General features: G+C 44.5%; 2 protein-coding genes across 4 annotated transcripts in view; both read right to left on the bottom strand.

The window, feature by feature from the left end:
* Positions 1-7,149: 7,149 nt before the first annotated feature.
* On the bottom strand, positions 7,150-10,295 carry FBXO39 (F-box protein 39). Its single transcript, XM_019659811.1, has 3 exons — positions 8,957-10,295; positions 7,825-8,001; positions 7,150-7,492 (listed from the first exon to the last, which is right to left on the bottom strand). The coding sequence occupies exons 1-3, from the start codon at positions 9,980-9,982 to the stop codon at positions 7,364-7,366; spliced, it is 1,332 nt and encodes a 443-aa protein (XP_019515356.1). The 5' UTR covers positions 9,983-10,295; the 3' UTR covers positions 7,150-7,363.
* A 3,662-nt stretch (positions 10,296-13,957) lies between these two features.
* The window catches only part of XAF1 (XIAP associated factor 1), a 32,381-nt gene continuing 18,530 nt past the window's right edge, over positions 13,958-27,808 (bottom strand). For 2 of the 3 annotated variants that reach the window (XM_019659882.1, XM_019659885.1), the window contains exons 3-9: positions 24,635-24,770; positions 23,987-24,043; positions 23,422-23,671; positions 22,157-22,242; positions 16,501-16,842; positions 14,523-14,590; positions 13,958-14,367 (exon numbers count right to left, since the gene is read on the bottom strand). In XM_019659882.1, the coding sequence (XP_019515427.1) occupies positions 14,337-14,367; positions 14,523-14,590; positions 16,501-16,842; positions 22,157-22,242; positions 23,422-23,671; positions 23,987-24,043; positions 24,635-24,770 (970 nt within the window). In that variant the 3' untranslated portion in view covers positions 13,958-14,336. The remainder of the gene's footprint in view (positions 14,368-14,522; positions 14,591-16,500; positions 16,843-22,156; positions 22,243-23,421; positions 23,672-23,986; positions 24,044-24,634; positions 24,771-27,808) is intronic. The other variant, XM_019659883.1, reaches the window with a different exon arrangement.

Raw genomic sequence — 27,808 nt, 5'->3', positions numbered from 1 at the left:
GTGGTGGGAAGAAAGGTCTTTCTGCAGCCGGAAAGCTGAGAGAAACCCAGAGAGGGTATGGCAGAGCCAGGGGTGCATGAGAGTTTACAGTGCGTGGAGAAGGGGTGAGGCCTGAGCATTGGGAAACACCAACACTTCCAGGCTGAGTGAAGAAGAGTCCCACAAGTAGACTAAGAAGGAACGTCCGAGGGGCTGGAGGAAGCCAGGAAAGCACGGGGCCACGGGTGCCGAAGCAGAAGAATGTTTCAAGGCACTGGTGGTCAGTGGGTCGAATGCTCCAGAGCATCAACTAAGAAAGAAAAAGCATCCTCTAGATTGGACTGTTAGGCAATTAGCAGTGACATTTTGCCAAAAGCAATTTCAATAGACTATAGGAGAAAGAGGTCAAGCATTTGGACTTGGGACTTAAGAGATTTCCGTTCCACCGGGCTGCTCTCTTGAATAGAGGAGACATAAGCTTTGGAGTGTGGATGACAGCTGCGGTCTATCATGTGGGTGGGAAGCAGAAAGCCAGTTTGCAGCAGGAGAAAAAGTGGAAGCTAAGGCACCAAGAGAAAGAAGAAACTCCCTGCAGCTCTCCCTTCCTCGTCTCCAGGTGGTTTCCGAGGCCCTTGGGTTCTCTGAGTCACTCAAGCATCCTAATATAGCACCCCCTTTTCTCCTCACTGACGCCCAGTGGGTTTTCTGTGACTGCCACTCAAGAGAGGTGTAACTCATAGGCCCTGTCGATTGACTGGATGAGTCAATCGACTCACCAAGAGGGGAGTGGGAGTGGGGGCTACCCCTGAGAGGGATCTTGATGGAGAAATAGAAGTTTGCTGGGTAGAAAGGGGGAGGCGGTATTCCAGGGAGTGGCATGGCATACACAGAGGCAAGGGGTCTCAAAGGAATTGGGTGTGGTTGCTATAAAGCATGTTACAATCTCAAGTCAAAACCAAGGAGGACTTATTATATAGCCTTGTTAAGGCAGGTATACCATTGGTAATCCCAGCAGTTATGACAGCCGTTAACATGTTGAGTGCTTATGATGAGTTATTTATACAAACCGTTATCTCCATTTTACAGGTGGGAAATTGAGGCTTGGAGAGGTCACAAGAGATAGGACCCAGACCGACTTGCCCGAAGTCGCATGGCTAATGAGTTGCTGATGCTTCATTGGCTCTCAGATCCTGAAACCAGGATCTGTTGCCTCAAAGTCTTTTTACCTGAAAACTTATCCATGGATTTTGGCAAGGCTTTTTAAAAATGTAAAAATTAGGGAGAATCTCACCTACTCCCTTCAAGCAGGCAGGATTTGCTTGTTCTGTAGCGAGGTTGTTGTGTTCTTTGTAGGGCAGCTAATGCCTCCAGCAATGCCCCCTGCACAGAGAAACCATTTGATTCTTCAGCCAGTCAGCAAAAGTATACACATCTATTGCACATCAGGCCCGAGGCCCTGGAGGGTGTGTGTGTGTGGTCATCCATTTATTTATTCATACAAAAAATACTTGCTGGCCTCTAATTTACAGTGCGAGGGACTGTGCTAGGCCCTGAGATTAGAGATGGTTTGGACAGAGATCTCTGGCCTCTTGGAGCTCAATCCAGAGGCAGGCGGTACACATGAACCACAGTCATTTCAGATAGTGAGAAGTGCCAGGATGGAAATAGGGTGATGTGAGACGAGTGACAGGACAGGCGGCTACTTTAGATGGGGTAGTGAGAAGGCCTTTCTGATGAGCTGACACTCGAGCTGAGATAAAGGTGGACAAGAAGGCAGCAGCAGTGTACCTGGGGAAAGTACTCTCACCTGGCCTTTTTACTGAACAGAGAAAAAGACCAGTGTGGCTGGTGGTATACATGGGCTTAAAGCAAAGGGGTGGAAAAAGATATTTCATGAAAAAGCTGGAGTAGCAATACTTATACCAGAAAAAATTGACTTTAAAACAAAGGCTAGAACAAGAGACAAAGGACCCAGTAATCCCACTTCTGGATATTTATCCGAAAAAACCCAAATGCTATTTTGAAGTGACATGTGCATTTATATGTTCATTTCACAGCATTATTTACAATAGCAAAGATATGGAGGCAGCCTGGGTATCAATTAATGGATGAATGGATAAAGAAGAGGTGGTACGTATACACAATGGAATATTACTTTGCCATAAAAAAGAATGAAATCTTGCCATCTTCAACAACATGGATGGACCTAGAGGGTATTGTGCTGAGTGAAGTAAATCAGACAGAGAAAGACAGATGTCATATAATTTCACTTAAATGTGGAATCTAGAGAACAGGGTACATGAACAAACAAAACAGAGACAAGCTCATAGAAAGAGCATTTTGATGGTTGCTGAATTTGGGGGAATGGGTGAAGGGGGTAGGGGATTAAGAGGTACAAATTGGTAGTTACAAAATAGTCTTGGGGATATACAGTATGGGGAATATAGTTAGTAGTGTAATAGCTATGTAGGGTGTCAGATGGGTACTGGATTTATCAGGGTGGTCACTTCATAAATTATATAAATATCTAATCACTGTGTTTTACACCTGAAACCAATATAAATATTGTATGTCAACTGTAATTGAGAGATAAAAAATATTAAAAAATAAAAGTACACAATAGGGTTCGCTAAGTTAATTGCAGTTTTATTAGTGTCATAGATGTGTTCTTACTGACTGCTTAAAAAAGACATATTTGTCTATGACAGTATGATGGACCAAAACAAATAAAACATATTACTTTGAAACAATTGTTCAGTGCAAACAAAGGTGGAATCACACCTCAACAAGATCTTATTTTATTTTATTTTTTAATTGGGGGGTTGGGGGAGGGGAACAGTGTTGGGGAGTTGGGGAAGAGGACCAGCCAAGTTGTTGTTCTTCAGTCTTAGTTGTGGAGGGCTCCAATCGCCATCTGGCTGCCCGTCGGCAGCTCGTGGCCTCTAAGCTCAAGGTGCTGTGTTCAATCTTAGTTGTGGGTGGATGTAGCCACCATCCCATGCAGGCGTCAAACCAGCAGCCTTGTTGTTAAGAGCACATGCTCTAGCCACTGAGCCATTCGGGTGGCAGCTCAGCTCAAGGTGCCAAGTTCAGTCTTAGTTGCAGGCGGGTGTAGCCTACCATCAAACAGGCAGTCTTGTTGTTAGGAGCACGTGCTCTCACCAGCTGAGCCATTCTGCCACCTGTTGGCAGCTCAGCGGCAGCTCAGCTCGGGTGCAACGTCACTGGCCCATGTGGGAATCGAACCGGCGGCCCTGTTGCTTAGAACTCGCGCTCTTAAGCTAACTCTTAACCAACTGAGCCACTCAGCCGGCCCAACAAGATCTTATCTTAACTCATTCAACAAAGATTGCGTGCCTCTTCCGTGCCTGGCACAGTTCTAGGCACCATAATAGGGCAAAAATGTACGGTCTCAAGGGACTTACATTCCACTGGAGCATTTAAGATATCGTGTGTATGTGTCTATGTTGTGTTTTTTTTTGTTTGTTTGTTTTGTTTTGTTTTTTAAGGAGGGCACAGCTCACAGTGGCCCATGTGGGGATTGAACCAGCAACCTTGGTGTTATCAGCACCATGCTCTAACCAACTGAGCTAACCGGCCGCCCCTATGTTGTGTTTTTGTTTTTAATCTGCAATTTTGCAAATGTAGAGGAATAGGAATTAGATTAATTTTCTAAGCATCACCCAAGGAAGCGATGCCAATTTCTCACCACATGTGATATTCAGCCAATGAATTAATAGTCAGTGCCTTCAAACTGCAAGTCAAAATTTCCATAGGTCCTCTCTCTGAAATAGCTGTTTGGGTAATATGTTTAAAGGGGGTAAATATCCACTAAAGAAGAAGGGTATTTTGTGTTTATTAAAGATTGCTTTTTTTCAAGTTACAGTTGGTGACATTTTTTTCTGAAACAATAACATCTATCATCCTACAAACATCATAATGATGCATTCATATCTTTCTATTTTACTCAAAGTGCTTGGTTCATAAGGGTTCCATCTTACACAGCAGCATTTCTAAGCTAAATATAGTAAAACGGAAGTTTTCACTGATTCTCCTGAACACTCTTGTGCTTAATGGAATTACAGTACAATTGACCCCAAAATATTCTTGCTGTGGGAGGAAATGCATTGTAATTAAAAGAATGGCAATGGAATTAGGTTGGGTTTGATGCTGACTTCCAGCTCTTCCTTCATGTGTGACCTTCTGCAGGTTAATCTTGCTAAGCCTCAGTTCCCTTATCTCTAAGAAAGGGATAATGACAACCTTTACCTTCTAGAACTGTTGTGAGGATTAAATGAAACTTCGTGAATTAATGCTGAGCACTCAAGCAGTGATCATTTGAATGATCGATTTGGAATGGATTGACCGAGTAGGGGGACAGAGGGAAACTGGATTCTTCCCATTTTACCATTTGGGTGGAAGAAGGAGTTTTGGGTTCTGAACTGGGAAATTATAGTATTGGCTCTGCTGCTAACTGCCCGTATGGCTCTGGGCAAGTCACCTTCCTTTTGAAAGTGTGTTTCTTCATTTATTAAATAACAAGACAAAAGCCAACATTTATTGAGTGCCCAAGGGACAACAGGCTTATGTATTATATTTCATGTATAAATAATTTATTCCTCCCAGCGGACCCATGTAGGCTGTGCTATTATTTCTCCATTTACACAGAGGAGCTAACACTCGGGGAGGTTAAATACCCACAGGCACAGGACCAGTAAGCGGCAGGTCGGGACTCAAACCCAGGCATGCAGCTTGGAAGCCCGAATGTGGCCGCTGCCAAGTAGCTTCACTGTCATTTCATCCTCACAACAGCTCTAGCACCTCATCCCAGCGTATTTGTGTCTTAGGGACCTTAGTGATATGTTGTTCAGCTTTTCCCATTGTACAAATAGCAGAAGCGAAGGCCTACACAGGATAAAGCACTTACTCACGGTCACACAAATGAGTGGCCTGAGTGGACCGAGAAACCAGGTCTCAGGACCCTTCCAGCCCAGAGAGTCAAAGACCCATCTCTGAGAGTCTTTTCAAAATCAAAGAAGCTGCCTTTTCCTTGTCAGTTTGCCTGTGGGTAATGGTTTACACCTTAGTTTGATCACAGCCCTGCTTTCCTTATATGCTCGGAAGTTCAGAGTTGCTGCCCCAAGAACTGGGTGCTCTTTGAGGACCCTCACATGTGGGCATGTGAGAGAGAGCCTTCCTAGCCTCCTGCTCGGTGCTAGAGGAAGACAGACATGGATAAGCAGCTTTCACACAGGTCACGAGGCTGTGGGCTGTCTCCATCTACCCCTGGGCCTTTGAATGCGGTAATTATAAAATGGATACTGGTTTTAAAATCTGTGTGTTTGGAAACCTCACTGCATTTTCCCATGATTACTCTTCGGGTCTTGATCCTGTTTTAATTTCTAGGGGAACTGGAATGTCTGTACAGTAGTTCTCTGTGTGGTTGGGGCAATCGCTGAGGGTCCTTGAGACCTTTTCCCAAGGGCTCCATGGGGTCAAAACTATTTTAACATGAACACCCAGATGTTATATGCCTTTTTCTGCTCGTCTTCTCTCTGGAGTTTCCCTGAGTCTACTTGGTCTATGAGACTGCCACAGACTGCAGAAGCAGCGATGACAGCCCAGCTGTCTACTATTCAGCCAGACATGAAAGAGATTTCCAAAACTGTAAAACCAATCAACTCTTTTATAAAAACATGTTAACATAAATAACACGTTTTCCATAAAAGATCCTCATTACACTTAGATTCTGTGCTTAAGGATGAAAGGAAATGAACCAGAACTCATCTACACTATGAATAAATCATCATATCAATCAATCAATCATCAATCAATCAATCAATCGGTCTCCCAGGTGGTCTGGATTGGATTCCAGCTGAGGCTCCCCTCTCTCATCAAGCAAACTGTCTCTGGTTCACAGGGAACTAGATGGCTTCCAAGGGGCCTTGTGGTTTCAGCTTTATGCTATGACACTGTAGAGTGTCTTCTCCCATCAGACCTGGGAGCTCCTCCCCACAGGTGGGAACCCTATTCTTCTCGGCAGTGTCCATCTTTTCTGAATGTCAGTGACACAGGAACCATATCTACCCAAGAGCACTGCAGGGATGTTCAGAAGAGACAGCGAATGTGGAAGTGCTTGGAAAGCTGAAATTTATCCACAGTGGATGCATATGAACTTGAACAAAGACCTAAAAGCTGAGTATAAATATGGACACAGCATACTAAAGATGAAACAAAATCTGAAGTGAGATACTTGTCGAAAGTATTTTGAGATTTTATTAATTTAATTGAAAGAAAAAACCCTATAAGCAACTATATGCACAAAAATCTCAGAAGACCTGAAACAATACATCTCTATGACATGGGCTCAGGAATTTATAATTAGTCCCTATTTAAAACACACTAGATTTTCCCATGATTATAAGTAGGACGTATAGTCATCGTGGAAAATTTGAGAAATATGGGAAAGCGTATAAAGGAAAATTAAAACTACCCATAACTCCACCACCCAGAGATAACTTAACATTTTTGGTGTATCTCTTCTATGCTTCCAAAAAACCCCAAAAAACCCTTATATGTTTTACATGATTGACATCACTCAAAATATACAATTTTGTACTTAACATTGCATTGGAAACATTTCCCCATGACATTAGAAATTCTTCGTGAATGTGAGTGTAATGGCCACTTTCAGTTCTGCCCCATACCTGAGGACCGGGCACCATGCTGCTTAGATGGTAGAATGAAGAAGCACAAGAAAAGCAGATGCTGTAGATCTGAGTCCACAACACTCATAAATTAGGGGCTGAGTTCCTTCTACAGGAGGGACTTTTGGCTCCAAGCTGTCTCCTAAAAGTGGGAATTTCCCTGCTTTGTTGGAGGACATGCTGGTAGATTTCCACTCATCTGAGATCAGACTCAGCCAACGTCAGTGTCAGGAGGCTCTGACACGAAGGCCAGCCAGGTTAGAAAGCATTTCTGAGCTGATAAATGTCGGTGAGTAAAAGACACAGTTCCATTTGCTCCGGTTCGTTATATCTTTTCAGGTGCCACGCTTAGCAGGAGTCAGGGTAAGAAACTGCTCGGAGTGGCTTTGAGCTTTTAGCTCTGGGCCTGAAGGAAGGTGTCAAACATTAAAACCAAATGACAAAATGAGAAATCACCTCTGGATAGTTGGTAAATGGAGCGCTTTAAAGTCACCTGGGGCCTTCACATCACCAGCAGTCCCAGCCTTGGCTGGGGTGTTCATGTTGGTGTGCCGCTGGCAAAAAAGGGGAGAGAGAAGGAAAAGGGGTGGGGCAGGGGATGTCCCAAGTGTCCTTCTATGAGAATCATGTTTTCAGCTTCAAAGTGCTCCTGGCTTTCTTCCTCTGGAGCGCACTCATTACATCATGGGGTAGGCGATGACAAAATAGTTAAGCTTTGAATCGATCAGCCTTCTGTACTTTCGGTAAATTTCCCTCAGTGTCCTGTCCTCTTCATTTGTCTCATATCTGTTTGTATAAATTCTCACCTGTGCCAATAGAGAAACACACCGTGCACACACACCATGACTGCGTCATTCAGGCACTGAAAACAATCTGAATGATACACACGTACAATTGTTGACAGAATCAGGAAAAGCCCAAACACAGCAGCTAAGGCAGAAACTCCAGATTGCCGTCTGTGAAATTGTTGATTTCCAATCAACAGGACTCAGGTGAGATGACTGCCCCCTATTCCTTGCCTCACCTCTGCATTTTGTCCCAGAGCAGCACTGTGGCTGGTCGCCTGAGCACTGGGGCCTGGACGCCCCTGTTCTATCCCTGTGCATCCCCCCCCCGGGGTAGGAGGGGGGGCTCTTACCTTGAGTGTGCGCAGGGCACACTGCCCTTCTTCCTGACTCTTTAGGATTCGCTCCACAAACTTCACATCCAGGAAAGCCCAGATTTTGAAGTAAAACAACTTCCTGCAGGATAAGATGAGGAGGTGCAGCTCCTCGTCGAGGGACTCATGGTTGTTGTTGAACTCAAAAGTTAGCTTCTGGAAAAGCACCAAAAGGGAAGGTGGATGTGGGCAGAGACGCTGGGATGGGCAGGGTCACTCTGTAATGTTCATGAGCTGGCTTTGGGCCTCATAGTCATGGTGGGTCAAGGGCTCTAGATGAGTGACATGTGACCACTGGACATGTTGGTCACAGAGGGAGAGCTTCGGGAATGAAGATGATCTCATACAAGTTTGCAAAACTTGGAGTTTGGAGGGCAATGTATTTGGAACCTGGATACCAACATGCTGGTCCCAGCCCAGCGGTGGGATGGCCAGGTGACTGTGGGCAGGTCACCAAATCTCAGGTTCCGGAGCATGGAAGGATAACAGTGCTGCCTGCCTGCCCACTTCAGGGCTATGTGAGTATCAGATGAGCTGTTAGCACTCCAGAGTCCCTCATCGTTAGCATGGTATTTATACCTACGAATGTCAATTATCACAGCCTCCTGTGAGGTCCTTCAGAAGGGCAAAAATGACCCTGATTTTACAGATGGGGAGCTGCCAGATTCCAGAACAGCCCACACCTCTAAGCCCTTCAGTGACTTGGGTCAAATCTGGCTTTTTGTTTGGTTTGAAGCCACACTGTTTCCTGCCTCCTGCGACCTAGTGAAAAGGTAGAAAGGGGCTATAGACCTGCTACTTACCTGTAGAGGCACCTCCCTGCTCAGGCCTCAGATCTGAGCCAGGGATATAGAGGTTTTCCTTGGTTGACAACCAACCAGAAAATTCCTTGTGTTCCATATGTTGGAAGTGAGCAGCAGCTTCTGTTGTCTGCTGTGGTCTTGGGGACCCATGAAGACTTAGTTTGGTCGTATTTCCCAGAACCTCAATTTGAGACTGAGTGTGTGCAAACCTAGCGAAGAGCAGGTGGCAGTGGCCTTTCCTCTGGGGAAGCCGTAACCAGGGTGGCATTCACTCCTTGAAAGCTTCCCCACCCTCAGATCATACCTACCTGCAGAGTGTGCCGAAAGGTGGGCAGGAGATCCAGCAGAGTGGGCCGCATTGACCAGTCTGGGTCACTGAAATAGCAGCTTCTCAGACTGATGCTTCTGATCGGGATCTCCTGTAAGAGGATCCGGACCAAGCACTCGTACTTCATGACCCGCTCAAAGAAGAAGTTCACTTTCAAGTTGGTGGTGTGCCTGGCCAGGTTGGCCCAGGACATGCCCCAGATGACCTGCCTATGGGGGTCATGAATGTGGCATTTGATGTTCATGGTCCAGAGGGTACCGGCATTGTTCTCACACAAGTTCTCGAGCAGCTCGTCGGAGATGCAGCTGTAGTTCAGGGTCAGGGATATCAGGTTGCGAAACGTGGCCATGGTCCTGTTGAATTGGGGGCTGCTGTAGACAGCGAGGTGGTGGCTGAAGAAGTCCTCGAGGTTGAGCTCTGATGTCATGCTCTCATTCTTCAGGTAGCTCAGGGAGTTGAGAACTTGGCAGCCCTGCTCCACGGTCATCCGGGCCCCTTTCAGGTTGAGATAATCCAGGTGTCTGCCAATTTTCTTTAAGAAGAAGGTCAAGCTTTTGATGAACGAGGTCCTGATGCTGTTCCTCCAGACCAGGCGGTCCAGCTCCAGGTGCTGGATGGAAAGCGATTTCAGACGGTTGTTATTCTTGCCCAAGCACGAGAGAAGGCCTCGCATGGTGACCTGGAACTTCCTGGTCAAGACAGCATTGTAGGGATTCAGGAATTTGATCTCCAGGTACTCCAGGTAACGACCAAATTTCTTAACGTACCAAAGAGCTGACTCGAATTCAGACGCGTGTACCCTGGAAGGTCTCCCACTGAATGTGATGCTCCTATATCGCCAGAGGTCAGCTGAATACATGATCTGGTTCCACTTTCTGCAGACAAGGGCTGCCCTGGACCTGTCCCTGTCCCCCAGCCACCAGAAAACACGACGCAGGCACACATCGGGCAGAGTGGCCCAGCAGCTCTGGTCTTGGGGCTCAATCAGTTGGCTTTCTTCATCCATCGAGAAACTGCGATGTCCAGTGCAGCTGTGTGATAAGCAGGGCTTCCCAAAATGAGGAAAGGAAAGCAGTCACTCGTTTTCTGTGAGGAGTAAAAAGGAAGAGCTATTACCTGCCAAACAGAAATTAAACCCAATTGAACGAATTTGTGCTGTAGGCCCCTGTGTAGTAGGTGCTGTGCTGATGCAGGTGGTGCAATAATAAATGCACCATACAGTCCATGATGCAAGGAGTCACAGTCCATCAGGGCCTATCAGGGACACAGACCAGCATTCAGTTACAGCAGGGTGGGAGACGTGAAAAGGTGCAGGTATGCTCTCGTGGTGCAGGGTAGCACTAATGGGGGGTGATTAATTCTGGCTGGGTAAGGAGGAAGTAGGGAGGGCTACCCTGAGGAGGTGATGTCTGAGCTGGGCTTTGCAGGGTGAGTAGGATTTGCAAGGCAGGCAAGGTTGGCCTAGTGGTGGTGGAGGAACTGATCCATTCCGCACAGAGGGAACAATGTGGGCAAAGCAGAGCTGTGAACATATGTGATATGTTTGCATTCAGGGAACTGCAAGTGGTTTGGAGCTTGATTTGTCAGAGGCAGGGGGTGCTGGAACTGGAGCTGGCGCAGTGGGAAGTGCTGGATGCTGGATTAAGGGGCCCTGAATGATGTGATAAAGGTTGTGTCCCAGAGGCCAGAGATTCCCACTCACCTCTCTCCCCAAGACTCTGGAATCCTGACCTGGCTGGACCCTTTCCCTGGATGAGAATCACTGTCTGTGTTGAGCTACACTGACATTTAAAAGGCAAAGCAGCAGAGAACAAGGGTGGAGAACCTCAGCTGAGGTCACAGTGGGCCAGGGAAGTTCTAAAGGTCACATGTCTGGAGTGATGCGGTCAGTGTTGAAGTATAGGAAGGACACTCTGGGGAGCGAAGGAAGGATGGACCAGAGCAGAGTCCAGGCTCAAACCTGGGACTAGGATGGCATCATAGCAGGGATAGGGTGGGTTATGTGTCCTTTGGAGGACATGACTGGGGAATGCAGAACCGAGGAGAACCCGAAGTCTCTGAGTTGGCTGTTGGGTTGCAGGTAGTAGGGAGTCCCAAGGAAGAGATGGGCTAAGGCCCACCTGATACATTGAACTCTCAGATTTTTTACAGCCATATGCTGAATTCTTTATGACTTTTGCTTTCAATGTTTCTCCTGCCTGAAAACTCCCCTCATTTTCTTTACCTCTCCCAAACCCCCCATTCTTCAAGGTTCAAGCCCTACCACTCCATAAAGCTTTTATTGTCTACTTTACCAAGTGGCCCAAGATTATTGATCATGGCTCATAAAAACTCAGAGCCAGAAAAGATCTGATAATTTATTTCTTTACAGATGGAAACTGAGACCCAGAGAGGTGAAGGGACTTGCCTAAGGTCACACAGCAAGTTAGTAACAGGGCCCAGAGGAGAACCTGGCTTTCTGACTCTTTCTCCTGTACTTTTTTCTTACCTCCACAGGTGGTAGGCCTCAGGTGCTTAAGGACAAGTTAATCATATTTATCAATTCAGGACAGACATTTGTCTGTGCAAGACCTCTCTTTGGTTTTATTTAGTCACTTATTCCCTTTTACCTATGTCTCGCTCCATTGACCCCCACCATAGGCAATGATTCCAGCATGTTTGATGTGTTTTTGTTTGTGTGTGTGCTTGCCAAATGTGTATATAGTGTTCGTAAGCATCATTCATTTCACTCTGAGTACCTCTCACCCACTGCATCCATCATCTGAACAGATCCCTGAGGTGGGTGTCTCCGCCCGTTTTCTATCCACTCTCTCTGCGGATGGCTGCACGCCTCCTCCAGCTCGCATTAGCACCACAGTGGCAATGAGTGTTGTAAGAGAGCTCCTGGGGGAGACTTTGTTTGGGATCTTCTGTGCCTTTGTCCTCACCACCCCACAATTGGGCTCTTGCCTCCAGCTGGCCCTCCCATCTCCAGATCCAGACACTTCCACATGGGATCTGGCAGCCATCTGCCCCCACCCAGGACACAGGGCTCCAGTGGGTTCCAGAGTCACTGCCTCTCTGCTCAGCCTGCCTCTCTCTTTCCCTTCTGGCCACTGTCCATCCCTCAGTGTGATCTGCATCCAAGCCTTTCTTTCCCATGGGACACACATACTCCTTGATACTAGGGACCGCTTCATTCTTCTTCTGTAGGTACTTCATCGTTTAACAAATGAAGAAACACAATTGTCTCTTCAATCATATATAGATTGCCCAAGTGCCTCCACAGCATTTAGTAAGGTGCCTAAAAGGTGCTCAAGAGAAGGTAAACCAATTAGAAAGCTAAAGGAAACCCTTTGCTCTAATAACAAAGTCACTCGTCAGAAGAATTAGCAGACACTGGAAGCCATAGGTTGTGTTTGGAAGAACATATGTGGTGGGCTGGGAAAGTTCTGTCAACAGCTTTGTGTGACCTTAGGCTAACTAAATTCTTTGTGCCTCAGTCTCCACATATGGAAATAGAGGTAACAACAGTACCTTTCTCCTAATGTTAGGAGGATTAAATATGAGCTGATATATGGAAAGCACCAGGTCAGTGCCTGGCACATAGTAAATGTTATACAAGTGCTTGCTGCCTTCAGTAAGTTGGTGCCAAGGTACTTCGACGACATCCCTGTGTGGAATGTATGAACACGCCCATTTTACAAGTGGGGAAACAGAGGGGTTGGAAGGTTAAGAAAGCCTTCCAGTGAGAGCAAGTAGTAAGTGGGGAGGTGGGATTCGAACCATCTGAAGGACTTTCAAACCTAGGCTTGGTCCACTTTATTGCAGAGCTGCCCACCGGGCAAGGAGACCTAAGGATGTCCTATCACACAGGGCGAGGGGAGGAGACCGTGAAGCTTCCAGAAGGAGGCCCGCGAGGAGGGCAGCCCACCCCTCCCCGCGCAGGCCTCCGAGCGTCCTGCCACCCCGGCCTGCGCCAGCCCCGCTACCGCGTCCTCCTGTTACCTCCAAGCCGCGCCCCGCTGCAGCTGCCGGGCGCTAGGGCTGTAGGGGCCGCGAGTGCGCCTGCCCGCCTCGCCCGCGCTGCCTCTGCCCCGACGCCAACTCTGCGACCTCCCGGGGCCGTGCCCTACCCTTGCAGAAGCTAAATGCTAAACTCCGGGCTGCCTTTGTGACGCGCCGCCACCTGTGGGTGCCAGGTCAGCAAAGGGTGCGTGTAGAGGGCAAGACCGGTCAGAGCGCCAATGGCCCGGAAAGCGCGAGGCCGGGGGCTGCGAGGCAGGAGGGGTTGAGGATGGGTACTCCCCCTGTCCTTCCCGCTTCGTTCAAGGAAGAGATTCTGCCCCGAGCTTAGGGTCAGGCCCGCTCAGTCCGCCGCCGGCTTTCCTGCCCTGACCCAGTCCCGGGTTCCATCGCGTCCAAGGAGACCCAGCTTGGGCGTTTCTCCTTTGGAATCCATCGCCACGTGTTCTGCCATGGCTTCCACTTTCCCTCTTCAGGGTCCCCAGAGGGAAGCCTTAAGCAAACGTGACCCACCCCACATGACAAAGCTTGAGAACCGCCTCGCCTTTCTAGTTTGGGGACCATGGGGAGCACCTAACCCACCTTCCCTTCCCAGGCAGGGTCTGGTGCCCTAACGGGTCTCCCCAAGGGTCAGGCAGAAAGGTAGGGGCAGGGGCGTACTGTCTGCGGGTTGCATACCTAGGCTTCTCCCGGTCGCTATCTCTACCAACAGCCTTCAAAGGCACCCCTTTGGGTGTCACTAGGGAACAATGTTTCACAGAGGCCTGTCATCTTCAGGGGTGTGGATGGGCAAATTAAAGAGCACCCACACCAGGACATTTATACAGCCTTCGCCCACCACCCAGCCTCGCTTCTGTCCCCTTCCTTCCTTTTTGTCTTTCCCCTTCCTTGTGTGCCGCCTCACCCTGCTGTCCTAGCTGCTGCCACCCCTTGCCCTGGAAAACCAGCAAGGAATCTAAAGGTGACGGAGCAGCTTTCAGGGAGTGTGTTTTTATTCTTCAGGGACTATGTGTATACCTCAAAACTCCACAGTAAAAGAAAACAATCAGACATTTCATATGGCAAATAAGAAAATCAAAAGATGTTCAACATCGTTAGACATTAGGAAAATGCAATTTGAAACCACAATAACATATGACTACAGACCTATTAGAATAGCTAAACGTAGAAAAAATTATAATGACAACACCAAATGCTGGCCAGGGACTGTGGGAAAACTCAATCTCCGTACAGTGCTGGTGGGAATGTAAAGTGGACAAAGCTGGGGTCCCCCAGCTGTCGGGGCTGAAGGGCCCAGATGCTTCATCAGAATTCTCAGGCAGAAGAGCTGGAGGCGGCTTTTTTTTTTTCTTGGCTTATCTGTGGCTCTTGCGTAAACCAACACTGCTGTTCAAAAGGAGGAAAACAGTTAAAATCCAAGCTTCTCCTTCCACAGGAAAGAAACCCAAGGAAGACAACTCATCTTTGACAAGCAAAGCTGACCACAAAAAAAGCAAGCAGAAAAGCCAGCACCAAAAGGCAGTTTTCTAAACCTGTAGTACCTTTTCTTTTCTAGCTGGAGTTTTCTCACTTGTTTTTCTTTCAATGAAGCTAACCACCAACATTTCTCCTAAAGAAATGGATATAAAAAAAGTTCAATGAGTTTAAAGTGCCAAGTTCCAGGGATATCTCTGGATGTTGCTATCTCCAGTTCCCAGAGCATAAACCCTGAGCTACAAATGTCAGGGAAAAGGCATGGAGCCCAGTGAGCCAATAGGGGCCGATGGGGAGCTTGGGACAATGTTTACTAGAGGCCTGTCATCTTCGGGGATGGGGGTGGGGGTGGGGGTGAATGGATAGATTAGAGAACACCCACACCAGGGACTCTTATGCAGCCATTAAAAAAAAATCATTTGACTTGGAGGGATGTCCTTGGGTATCACTAAATTATAACATTAAGATGCAAATTATGTAAATGTCTAGCCCCTATTCTGTACACCTGAAACTAATGTAAAATAATACTGAATGTCAACTGTAATTGGAAAAAAAAAAAAGTTAGGGACCTGGAAAAAAAATAACTTTAAGATGTAAAGAAATGTATATAATTGGACTCCAAATGTGTATGTTTGCATGTGGTTATATCCAATAATAGGGTTGCCAGATAAAATACAGGATGTCCAGTTAAATGTTCATTTCAGAGAAACCAAGAATTTTTTCTAGTATTTGTATGTCCCATGAAGTTACTTTATAGTTATTTTTCTCCCAAGTAATGTATTTTTATTTGCTAAATCTGGCAACCCTATTATATAAGGATGGAGGAAAGTATGGAAGGAAACAACAAATTGTGGGAGGCAAGAGAATATGGCACTAATAACACCCCCAGCAAGTACAAAACCCAACCACTTTTGTAAAATTGTATGCTTATGTGCATATATAGATGCATAAAAAAGTTAGAAAAGTAAGATTTAGGTCTACCTTTTTGTAAGGAGTTTGCATAATGTATTAAGTGAAAAAGGCAAATGGTAGAGTAATGAGTACAGGAAGATAATATATGGGGGAAAGAAAGAATTTAAACCCTGTGTAGGCTTGTTCAGGTTTGTGTGAGCCAAGGTAAAGCTTTGAAAGGACACCCACCAGCTTGTAGAATCTCAGGGATGGGACTGGGGAGGGGTTAGGATGAGAATGGGGATGATTAGCTTTGCCTTTGGATTTCTTTGTACGGTATTATGTCAATTGGTTACAACAAAATCTAGTACTTTTACATTTTGAAGAACAACAAATAATGAAAGCTTTTAATTTTTTAGTGAGGCATTCAGTCTGGAGCTTAAGAGCATAAACTTTGGAACTATATACATGTGGATCCCAGCCTGGATTCTGCCACTCTTTAATTGTATAATTCTGGGGAAGCTACTAGACCTTTCTGTCCATTTTATCTGTGAAACAGGGATAAAATATCTGCCTGTTGTTTATAATGAAGATTAACCATTTGTAAAGAGCTTTGCATTGTAACTAGCATCTAATAGTTAACTACCTCTAATGCTAATTCTTATTATTAGTAGAAAATAATCTAGGATATAAAAATCAGAATAGTGAGGCTACAAATCCTGATCTGCTGGAAGTAAACCTTGACCTGCTGAAGGCAAGACACCAACTGACTTAGGATCTTGGCCAAGGCTCTGATGTCTGGCCTCAGTTGCCTTATCTCCACCATGAGAGAGCTAGACTGGATGCCCTCTGCTTCATTCAGTTAACTCAACAGTTTTGGAGCACTTGCTCTGGTCAGCCTCTGGGCCAGGAACTGGAGGCACAGAGATGAAAGATCTGGCCCTACCTTCAAAGGTGTCTTAGTCTCTGGGAGATGATGCAAATAAACCAGGTGGTAAACACTATGAAAGAATAAATTTGGGCACACAGAGAAGGGGGAGATAGGGAAGGGCCTTTCCAATGGCAATGTCTGTGAACACCCTGCAGGGCTTGGATTTCTCTAATCTCTGTCCAGCTGGTTCATAGCCAGGTAAGGAGAGAACAGAGGCTGGGTACCTGATGCTGGTTTAGGGTCGGCAGGGGAAGTAGGATACCACATTGAGAACATCTCTTCAGGATGTCATAGGCTGTCTCATCTTCTACAGAAGAGGTGAGCCGGGGCTTGTGCTCAGACTTCAGAGGCAGATCCATGGTTTCGTTTGTGCCACTTGGTGCTTGCTTTGTCGAATTTTCATAAAGACGACGGAATCTGTTTGTATTTTTCATCTTTGGACGGACATCTTTTTCTGCTGTGGAAGTTTGATCTTTAGCAGTCTGACTTGGAAGGGATGGAGAAGAAATTCCTGGCTCTCCAGTTGGAAAATACTTTGTAGATTCTGAGACTATACGACATTTATACTGCAATTGTGAGTAATATATCAAATTTAAGAATGACTTTGACATTAATGGTTAGACAATACAATAGACTAGATAATCTGAAAACTTTCCACTATGGACATTTAGAAATGCTGGATAAAATATGACAAAAATTCATTTAAGTTGATAGCTGACTTTGTAAGCAAGAAACAAAGCTCCGTGTTCCAGGAAGGAAGACTTGACCTGTTAAGCACATAAGCTGACATTTTGGAAGGCGATGTGGGGTCAATCTTGCACCTATGGGTTTGGATAAGAGAAAAATCCCATCCACATAAGGTGGAGAATTGGAGGTAAGACTCTCCTTTCCCTGTGGAATCTTGAAGGCTAAACTATGGTGTCTAACAGAAAAGAATCAGCTAATTGGAGAAGAAAAGTGGTAAGGTCGTACAGGGAAGAAAAACTGATGTTTCTGAAAACTCAAAAATCACAGGTCCGTGCCATTCTTGTGTTTGGGACTCAGATTTACATTAGCCTCATGGTCTGGGAATACCGAAGCGGCAGAAGTAACATAAACATTGGAAAGTATGGCAGAAGCAATTACAAAATCCCTCTGCAAGGTATATAGCTTCAAACTAGGTCATACAGATTTTTCACAGGTAATATTCCACCAAATAGAAATTCACAATTCAAACTTACAAATACACAAAGAAGCACTCTACCTTGAGTAAGAGTAATAGATACAACCAATAACAAGATTAGTCTCCAAGAAGTTCAGATAATAGAACTATAGGATAGAGACTGTAAAATAAATTAATTAAAGATGAATAAAACAAGAAAAAAGAAAAGGTCCCATGAAAAAAAGAGTAGGCAAATTTGAAAGAGATGAAATAGAACTAGAAATGAAAAATATAGGCATTGAATCTCAATGGATGTGCTAAAAACAGCAGATTAGATTTGGCCAAGAAAGAATGAACTTGAAGATAGATTTAAGGAAATTACCCAGAATATAGGAGAGAGAAATAGAAAATGTGAAAGGTTAGGAGACATGAGTGAGAAGGCCTAATATATATCTGCTATGTTCCACAGAAAGAGTTGGGAGAACATGGAAAGGTTAGATACTATTGAGGATCCACAGAGATGAGAACTGAGACTTTATCTCAACTGATTAAGAACATAAATCTTTAGATTCAGGTAGGAGAAATCCTGAGGAAGAGAGAAAAAAAGTAAACACATCTGAACACATTGTTCTGAGCGGTATGAGTGTAAATAAATCCTTAGATACATTGTGGTGAAACCACAGAAGATCAAAGGCAAAGAGGATCTTGAAATCATCCAAAGAAAAATATTATCTACAAAGGAAAGACAGTTGCACAGAAAGCAGACAATTACATGGAAAGATTATCAACAGCAATCACAGAGGTGAGCAGATGGTGGAATAGTTCAAGATGCTAAGAGAAAATAACTGTTAACCTAGAATTTGATATCCAGCTAAACTACCATCCAAGTATGAAGAAAAAAGAAGTACATGTTTGGGCAACTAAAGATTTGCTACTCATAGATTCTTGCAGAGGAACTAAGAAGTGTATTTCAGAAAGAGAGAAATCTTCCCCAGAATGAAAGCTTAGGATTCAAGAAAGAATGTGAGCAAAGAAAAAGGTTAACATGAAATTATATCCAAACAGGCATAAATTGTATAAAACAATGATAATAATAATGACTAGAGAGGGGTAGTGTGAAAATTAGGTGGAACCAAATGATTCTGGCAGTATTACATATAAGGTGGGAGTAGAGCATCAGAGTTAACGTGTTCTCAAATCCACATATTGTTTGTAAGAAGGGTAGAGAATACGGTTAATTTTAGACTTTATGAAGTCAAGTATTAAAATGTTAAGGGTAACTGCAAAAATGAGAGCAATAGAATGCAAAATTTCAAATCAGAAGAAGAAAATTTGTTCAATCCAATAGAAGGCAAGAGAGAAGAAAGCAGCAGCAGCAGCAGCAGTAATGAACAAGCATGGTAAATGGAATGCCCAAAAAAGATAGTAGAAAAGAATTCTTGTTAATATTGTTGAGAATTATAAAGGCATTGTAGTTAAGTAAGGAAATGACTGTATTTTTAAGGTGTATATTAAAGAATGATGGACAAAATGACGGGATATGTTGGATTTGCTTTAAAATACTTAGAAAAATCCAAAACGAAAAGAGAAAAAGGATAGATGAAGCAAACGTTGAAAACTTTTGATTATTGATATATCTGGGTGATGACTACATGGGGGTTTATTATATTTGTTCCCTACATTTGTATTTGCTTAAAAAAATTTTGTAACACCATTTAAATAATTAAAATGGTAGATAAATTCTACAGCCATCTAAAGTATCATCTTCAGACATTTAAGTAAGACCTAAAAAAAATTAGCATCTAATGCTGTAGTCCTCAAGAAACTATTCAAGGGTATATTTTACCAAAGAAGAAGTAAACCAAGAAAGAAAAAGACCTGAACCTAAAATTTGGGAAATACCTGCAACACTGAGGAGAGTGGAAGAAATTCTCAGAATGACAGCTTACTCATCAGGCCTGGGGAGCCACATGCCCCCAAAATGAATTGAGTAGAATACCTGATGTGTTCCAATGTATTGAGGGGGAAACTTTCAGATATGGTAGAAAGTTTTAGGAATGATTTAGTGATAGGTACCTAGAAAGTGAAGCAAATGAAAAATTGACTCCAATTTTTATTGGAGTCATTATTAGCTCCAGGGAAAACAAAAAGTTGTAGAAGAAAGCAAATGTAATCATAGTGTGGCATAGCCATTTATAATATTACATGGGCATAATAATATAACACTGATTATTAATTTAACCAGAATGGGCGACATCAATAAATTGGGAGGATGGAGAAAAGAAACTTGGAGACGTGTGTAGGATAGATGGTGTAATAAAGCAAAATCCATATCCTTAAAGCCTTATGAATTAATAGATAATATCTAAAATTGAAAAAAAGGAATGGCAGTATGAGAATTATGGAAATAAATACCAGAAGAAATAGCTCAAAGAGTTAGAAAGTAGAGTATTTGTGACTTGGGAGCAATTAACAAGCAGGGGAGCTGTGGAGCTTGTATTTTAACCAGGGTGGTAGGAGACAATTAACAAGGACTACAATAAAGAAGTAAATTAGATAATATGTTAGAAGTTGATAAATGACATGGAAACAAAAACAGTAGAGAATGGTAAGGGGGATGGTGACTGTGGGATGGGGAGGGGGCTACAATTTTAAATAGGTTGGTTATAAAACATTCAAATGAAGATGTGGAGTAGGCAGTAATATATAAGTGTGGAGTTTGGGAGAAAATCTGGAATGGGATATAGGTTTGGGAGCGTCTGCTTACATAAGGCGTTTTTAAAAATCATGAGATTTGATGAAATTATTGGGGCAGTGAGTATAGGTAGTGAAGAGTACAGAGACTGAACTCTATCCCCTGCTCCCCCTCCCTCCTTCCCCCCAATTAAAAGCTTTGGAAGCAAGAGGAGGCGAAACCAGTGAGGTAATTGAAAACCAGGAGAGCAGGACATTCTGGAAGCCAAGAAAGAGGCGAATTAAAGAAGTGAATTGAATAGTGGATTGAAGAAGAGAGTATGATGAACAGTGTTCTCATAAATTGAGGACTGAGAACTGACCATTGGATTTAGCCATGTGAAGAAGGTCATTAACGATTTTGAAGAGAGCAGTTTTGGGTTGGGTTGGGTTGGGGGGTCAGACACAAAAGCCATACTGGAGTGGGTGAAGAAGAAATGGACACAGTGACTACAGATAACTTGTTTAAACATTTTGCTACAAAAGGAAACAAAGAAAGTTGGCAAATGGCAGGAAATGAGATTGAGAAAAGTATTCTTTGTTTTCCTGGTTTTGGGTCATGTTAGGGGAGGGAGAGAGGGAGGGAGAGAGAGAGATATGCTCACCAGAAGTATCTTCTGATTTAAAGGAAAGACATGGACCACTTATGTAATATATAGAATAAGCATCAATATTAAGGGAAACAAATGCATAGGAGATTTCAATGTGCAACTAAGACTACAAATCACTTGTCTGGGTTCAGTGCCTCTCAAACTTGAAACACTAGGGATGTTGGGAAATTGCATATTCTGATTTAGCATTTCTAGGGGGAGGGCCCGAGATTCTTCATTTCTAACAAGCTCCTAGATAATTCTGATGCTGCTGGTCCACAGACCACATTTCAAAAAGCATGGAGCTGCAAGGTGGAAGTGACCCAAATGTCTATCCATAGACAAATAGACAAAGGGTAGTATGACCATAAAGGCCCTAAAAGGATGAAGCAGTGACACAGGCGACAACATGGATGCACCTTGAAAACTTTACGCTAAGAGAAAGAAGCCCATCATGTAAGACCACATATTATAGCATCCCCTTTATATGAAACGTCCAGAATAGGCAAATCCACAGAGACAGAAAGCAGATGAGCGGTTGCCAGGGACTGTAAGAGAGAGGAGTGGGGAGTGACTGCTTAAGGGTGCCTGGTGAAAATGTTCTGGAGTGAGACAGAAGGGATGGCGCACAATACTGTCAATGTACTAAATGTTACTAATGATAAATTTTGTTGTGTATTTTACCACAATAAGCAACAAAAGATCTAGATCACCCTAGGGTTTCTTTAGTTCTGACAGTCACAGTTCTCTGAATTGAAGGGGCAAGAAAGGGTTAAACAGCTCTCCGCTCAAGGAGAAGGACATGAGTTCCTTGGAGAGAAGCCTTGGTTAAGTTTCCCCAGAGAGGAAATGCTTCATCCTGCAAAGAAGGGGAGTGGCTTGGCACAGCTCATGCACCAAAAGGTGCTTAGCGCTATGGAAGGAAGAGTCGGTGAGCGTTTCCAGGCAAAATCAATCAATCATCAATCACATCCTTACACCTCTACAGAGTCCCCCGCTTTGGTACCCAGCCCTGAGATCAGCTTCATTGGAGGAAGATGGAGAAAGTCATTCACTCTTGCAAAAGAGCTCACCGTCTAATGGACAAGACTCCCACAGGGGACAGAACATCATAAGGCAGGTCCTATTGAAGACCAAATGGCCCTGAAGGTTGAAGATGTTCAGAGGTGACCAGGGATAGCTGGACTGGTCAGAGAGGCTCCTTGAAGGGCTGGCACAAGTTGGAGACCCATTATGTATGGTAAATTAGCCTGAAGGAATCCACAACATCCCATTTTGAGCAAAACAAAAATAAATAAGAGACCCTCTAATATCCATGCTATGTAAAATTGGACCCTGAATCTACCTTTCCTACCACGCTTTTTGGAATATGGACAAGCTATGAGCACCATTAGAAAACGACGAATTGCTACTCACCGTATGCTGTAAATACTCATTTCCTGGGATCATTTGTTTGCAGTAAAGACAGTAGATACTGACGTCAGCAGCTGAAATTTTCTCCCCTGAATGAACACAGAAACAACACCACAAATGATTGCTTTTGACAAGCTAGCCCAGCTGTGCCACAACTGCGTACATGACCTCTAGTCCTAAGTATGAACTGTCCCGGGCCAGCTTGGCCATGAGTATCCTGTACTGCCAGTATTTTCAGCCACACAGGCAGCCCTTGGCTGAATCACCCACATCATTTCCTGTATGGTCACACAGGTTCACTCAGGGCAGCACGGGGCCCTAATGAAGAGACATTTTCCTGGAGCAGGACTGGTTTCTAAGGAGACGAGGGGAGCCGTTACCATAGATGCCAATCCCCTCCAATCATTTCAACAATTGCTGAGCTCTGGGATGAAGCGAGGTGTTATTGTACCTATCTTTGTTGATTGGGTTGTGCTGTGTGGTCTTGGTGAAGTTGGGTTATATTGATGAAGGTGTGTGAGTTGTGTTAAAGCCCAGCCATGCTGGAATGAAGGAAATGCACACAAACGTCAAGCACTCCAGGTTTTCCTTTGCCAGTTTGGACCTGGGGTAGATGGTTTACCAGGAGAGATTTACTGTTCAAGGGGTTTTAGGCTCTCTCCACATGTTCCCGCATTACTAAAACCACCAGTGAAGTCAACAGAAGATCTGTCAGATTGACAGCTTGTGTCTTCTGTGAACACAACTCACAAGAGGTAGCTGGCTCCAGAGAACATGAAATGGCCCAAAGGTCAGGAGCTACAGCTCATTTACTTCAGTCCTCTGCTGCTGGTGGAAACAGCTGCAGATTTGCTGTCGGGAAACTTGGGTGTCCAGCTTTATTTCTGCTTCTTGCAAACCCTGCTCCATTCTGCGTATGAGTTTCTCATCCGTAAGAGGATGTGGGTGGATGTCCGCCAGGCTAGGATCGTGCTGAAGGAGTTGCAAGGAAGCCTCCTACTTGGTAGGGCCCCCATTGCCTCTACACCCATCTGTGTGGCTTTCAGGCCCCCACCCCCTGCCTCTTGGTCTCCCTGGACCAGTCATTTGAAGCTCACGGCAGACACACAAGAAAGCCAGTCTAGTACACGGTCTAGAACTACATTAGCCATCTGTCTTACACACCCGCCATCTGTGCTCTTGAGCGCCTGCCTACATGCCTTGCATCCCATCCAGAGAGGCTCCCTTTCCTTGAAGCTTCCCTTTTCCTCCCAGCATGCACTGCTCACCTCTCCCGAGCTGGGCCTGCTCATTCCGACACACATCTTTGTGCTGGGCCCGCAGTCGGAGCATGATGAGCTGGCCGCAGTCTGGGCAGAGCTCTGTCCGGGTGCCACAGTTGTGCTCGTGGATGTCCAGCTTGCTGAAGCGCACGGCTGCCTCACAGAACTTACACTCAACAGGGCGCTCCAGCCATTCCTTCATCTGCAGGGAGGCAGGCAGGATGGGCGTGGTCTCTGGCCTGCGGCCACTGCAGCCCTGTTGGAGATATGAACTTATTTTCTTGGGGGTTGAAGCCAATAAGAAAGCAGATGGGAAGGGCCAGGATAGAGACTCTCTTCAGGGGATTCGAGCTGTCTTGGGCTCATGGACCATGGCAAGCCCTTCTGAGCAGAACTTGGAGGACAGGAGGCTCTATGTCCCTATGGTCGGCTTGTTCTCCATTGCTCCCCAAGCCGACTTGGGTGAGGAGAGAGGTCAGGTGGAAGTCTTTATTACTGGCTGCTCTCTCCCCTCCTCCTCCTCCCAGGTTGGCTGCTTGGCTGTAAAGGATGAATCACACTTGACTCTCACCTCGTGCAACTCCAGCAAGTGCTTCTGCACGCTCTGTTGGCACATCGCACACCCGACCTAAACACACAGAGGGAAACTTGGGTCTCACCCAGCACCTGCGGCCTTCCTCCACATCTGCCTTGGCTCACGTGTTGCAGGATTGGGTCTATGAGCTCCTAGGGGCCAGGGATCAGATGTGGTTACCTCAGTCTCCCTGTGGCACAAGCTCCGTGTTCAAGACATGTTTGGGGTACTCGCTGAGTTGAAACAGATGCCTGAGTTTAACGATCTCCAGAAAGACAGATGAGGGATTGACGTGAAAGAGCAGGTGAGAAAAGTCAGATTTGGACTGACCTTGACTGTGACTGCCTTCTAGAGCTTTCATTTCCTGCTTCCCCTCTTTACAAATCTCAAAAGAACATTCAGCCTTTCCTGAAACTGGGACCCCTTGCCTCAGCCAAACCCATGAGCCTGTAGGGAAAGGGGTGGGAATGGGAAAAACGGGGGTAGACTCAGTTTAGTATGAGAAAGGCAGAATTACTGTGTCCACTTTGCAGAGGGGGGTGGAGGTGTGCAAGGGCTAAATGACATGCCCAAGGCAGCCAAGCCGGTTGCTGCAGTAAGGACCCGACGGTGCCCCCACTTCTGTCCCTCCGTCAACCTCCTCACCTGCTGGTGCCTGTTCTCGCGGTGCTCGTCCATCTTCTCCGGTGAGACGGGCTCCTTGCACTCTGGACAGAGGACCAGGGACAGCAGGCAGTGGGCCTCATGGAGGGCCAAGTGGGCAGAGGCCACACTTCTTTTGCTGCAGGATCAAGGGGGAAGAAAAACAGGTTTATTTCATGGTATAAAACATGGAGCCGTATTTCACACCCAGGGCAGCTGGGTTAAGATCTTTCGAGGCCTCAAGCCCTGAAAACATGATGTTGACGCCACCTGTCTTCCTTCCCCATATTGGTCCCAAAATAGACATGCAAAATCATAAAGTAAGTGTAAGGATGCTCTATATAGTTATTATATTGCCTGGGCTAGTGGGGGTGGGTGAGAAGGAGCAGGGGGGGAGACATTACCAAGGGGCATTAGGAAACTTTTAGGGGTAATGGGACAGGTTCATTATCTTGACTGTGGTGATGGTTTCATGGGCATATACGTATGTCAAATGGTACTCTTTTAAAATGTACCATAAATGCAACTTATGTCCATTACACCTCGGTAAAGCTGTTTAAAAAATGAAATATCAAATTCCCTCAAATGTTTTGTCTTGTTTTCAAGTGTTCCCCTGTGTGGCCCACAGCCTGTGGGGAATCCAGCCCTGGCAATGCCCACTTTCAGAATCTGCACATCTCGGAGAGTGAGAGGCCATCCACTTAGTCCCTGCCTCCAGGCTCACCTGTGCAACCCACAAAGAAGCCCTGAGTCCCTTCTTGGAGACCCCAAAGAACACCAGCTTCTAAGCCTCTCAGTTTCTGGGCAGGGTGCTTCTTAACATGCCTTATCACCAAGAAATGCCTCCTTTCACTTCAATCAGCTTTTGCTTGCTGCAGCTTGGGAGAAAGAAAACTCAGAGCCTATAGCCCTAAAGGCCCAAATGATGATGAGAGGCAGGTGGCACCAAGGCTGCTTCCTCTCCCTCCTTCTGTTCTTGCCTCTCTCCCTGCCTTGTCCCCTCTGCTGTCCCTCCTGAGCTGGTTCAGACACCCAGGAGCCAGGAGGACCTGGCTGGAGCAAAGCTCTCTGGGAAAGAGGCCCCTTGGTTTCTGCCACAGGTAGGGAGCTTCCAGAGTGAGGCTTTTCAAAGGGGGCACGTCCTCCTGAGTTAGGGGGGTGGTCCTGGACCCCTGCTCAGTCCTCTTTACCCCACCCCACAGCTCCTTCTTAAGGTGAGTGGGGAATGGTCCCAGATTGGTGTAAATACCATTTGATCCGAACCCCAAATGAGGACCTGAGGTCTGACAAGTATGGATAGCCCAGCAGGGACAATTAGCCTGGCTAGCTGGCTTCAGGACTGTCCTAGAAAGTCTAGACCAGCGGTTCTCAACCTTCCTAATGCCACGACCCCTTAATAGTTCCTCATGTTGTGGTGACCCCCAACCATAAAATTATTTTCGTTGCTACTCTATAATTTTGCTACTGTTATGAATCGTAATGTAAGTATCTTTTGTTTTCCGATGGTCTTAGGTGACTCCTGTGAAAGGGTCGTTCGACCCCCAAAGGNCAGACAGAGGGAGAAAAATACATATAATCTCACTTGTATGTGGAATTTAAAAAAAAACTGAACTCATAGATACAGAGAACAGATTAGTGGTTGCTAGAAGCAGCTGTGGGAGGTTGGGTGAAATGAGTGAAGGAGGTCAAAAGGTACAAACTTCCAAATAAGTAAAGGGGATGTAGTATACAGCATGGTGACTACAGTAAATAATACTGAATTGTATATTTGAAAGTTGCTAAGAGAGTAGACCTTATAAATGCTCATCAGAAGAAAAAAAATTTTTGTAGTGTTGATGGATGATAACGACTTATTGTGATCATTTCGTAAAGTTTACAAACATAGAATCATTATGTTGTACACCTGAAACTAATATGTTATAAGCTAATTATATCAATAAAAAGTGAGTGTATTTTTAGTGGCTGTTTTTATAAATCGATGCTTTTGCTCACTAGATGGTTTTGTAAATCAATGACTTTGCTATAGAGATGGCATATTGGACTCAGCATTGATTTGGTTGTTCTTGGATTTTGTGAAGTTGAAAAACTTTCCTATATTTGTAACATGTCTGGAGTCTGTTTCGTTGAAAAATGCATCTGCTACCTTACTGTATCCCAGGAAATTCTCATCTCTATTTTATTTAACATCCCCATTTTCTATTTATTAGAAATTCATCTATAGGCTTGTAAATTTTCAAAAATGTAAATTGTACACAATGGCAAATCTGACTAGACAGTAACAATGGCATATTGAAACTGAGGTCAAGTTGCTAAAACACACCTAATTAAAATTTTTTATACCAAACAGTAGACTTTCACTACCTTAGTTTTAAGATGAAAATTCTATTAAATGATTCAGATGAGGATATGAGCTGCATCACACAATTACATACTATATATCATTATTCCAAATATTGGGATATAAATATTCCAAAATAATTTTGATTTTATGTATATCCCTATTTTTAGTTAGGGAATTATTTATTTTTACATTCAAGAAATGCATTGTAATGTTTGGATTCATTTTTTTGAGGAATATTATTTTAAAACCCAATCAATAAAATATAGAACACATCTTGATAGTTTCCTAAAAGCAGCCACATCGAAGTAAAATGATTGATACTTAATCCGTTTTATGATAAGCTATCAATACAAGATATAAATTGATATGCTCTTTTTCATTACTTCATTTGTTATGCAATGCAATATGTGGCTACAATTCTAAGTTATTTGTGAAGTTTGGGAGTATGATTAAAAAGCGGAGCATTTCTTTGGTAAATTTGCATGCATAAATTGAACTGTGATTTCAGCTTTTGGGAATAATTAAGCAACTCATGAATTTAGAAAGCAGAAATGACTTTATTAATTTATTACATATCACGATCAAACTTTTCTTATGTGTTTAACATATTGAGTGAAAGAAAAATGTCTCTGCTGCTAAAACCTAATTGGTCCAGTAGCTGCCAGTGGGCATCAAATAGTCTCTGCAATCTCTCTTATATATTAAGTTTCCGTGTAAGCATGGGTCTATTTCTAGGCTCTTTATTTTATGCTACTGATCTAGTTTTCTATCCTCTTGCCACTATTTAATAATTACATTAATTACTATAACTTCATGAATCTTGAATTCTGATAGGC

This window comes from Hipposideros armiger, unplaced genomic scaffold (genome assembly GCF_001890085.2).
Source record: "Hipposideros armiger isolate ML-2016 unplaced genomic scaffold, ASM189008v1 scaffold_304, whole genome shotgun sequence".
Taxonomy (NCBI): domain Eukaryota; kingdom Metazoa; phylum Chordata; class Mammalia; order Chiroptera; family Hipposideridae; genus Hipposideros; species Hipposideros armiger.
This window is presented reverse-complemented; position numbering and strand designations above follow the sequence as displayed.

Bases quoted from the DNA above. Each gene is read 5' to 3' on its own strand.
- FBXO39 (XM_019659811.1), bottom strand. From the start codon at position 9,982: ATGGATGAAGAAAGCCAACTGATTGAGCCCCAAGACCAGAGCTGCTGG. The intron at 8,002-8,956 runs GTAGGTATGATC...GTGCTTTTCCAG, and splicing joins CCTTTCGGCACACTCTGCAG to AAGCTAACTTTTGAGTTCAA. The intron at 7,493-7,824 runs GTAAGAGCCCCC...CTATTGGCACAG, and splicing joins GTGCCCTGCGCACACTCAAG to GTGAGAATTTATACAAACAG.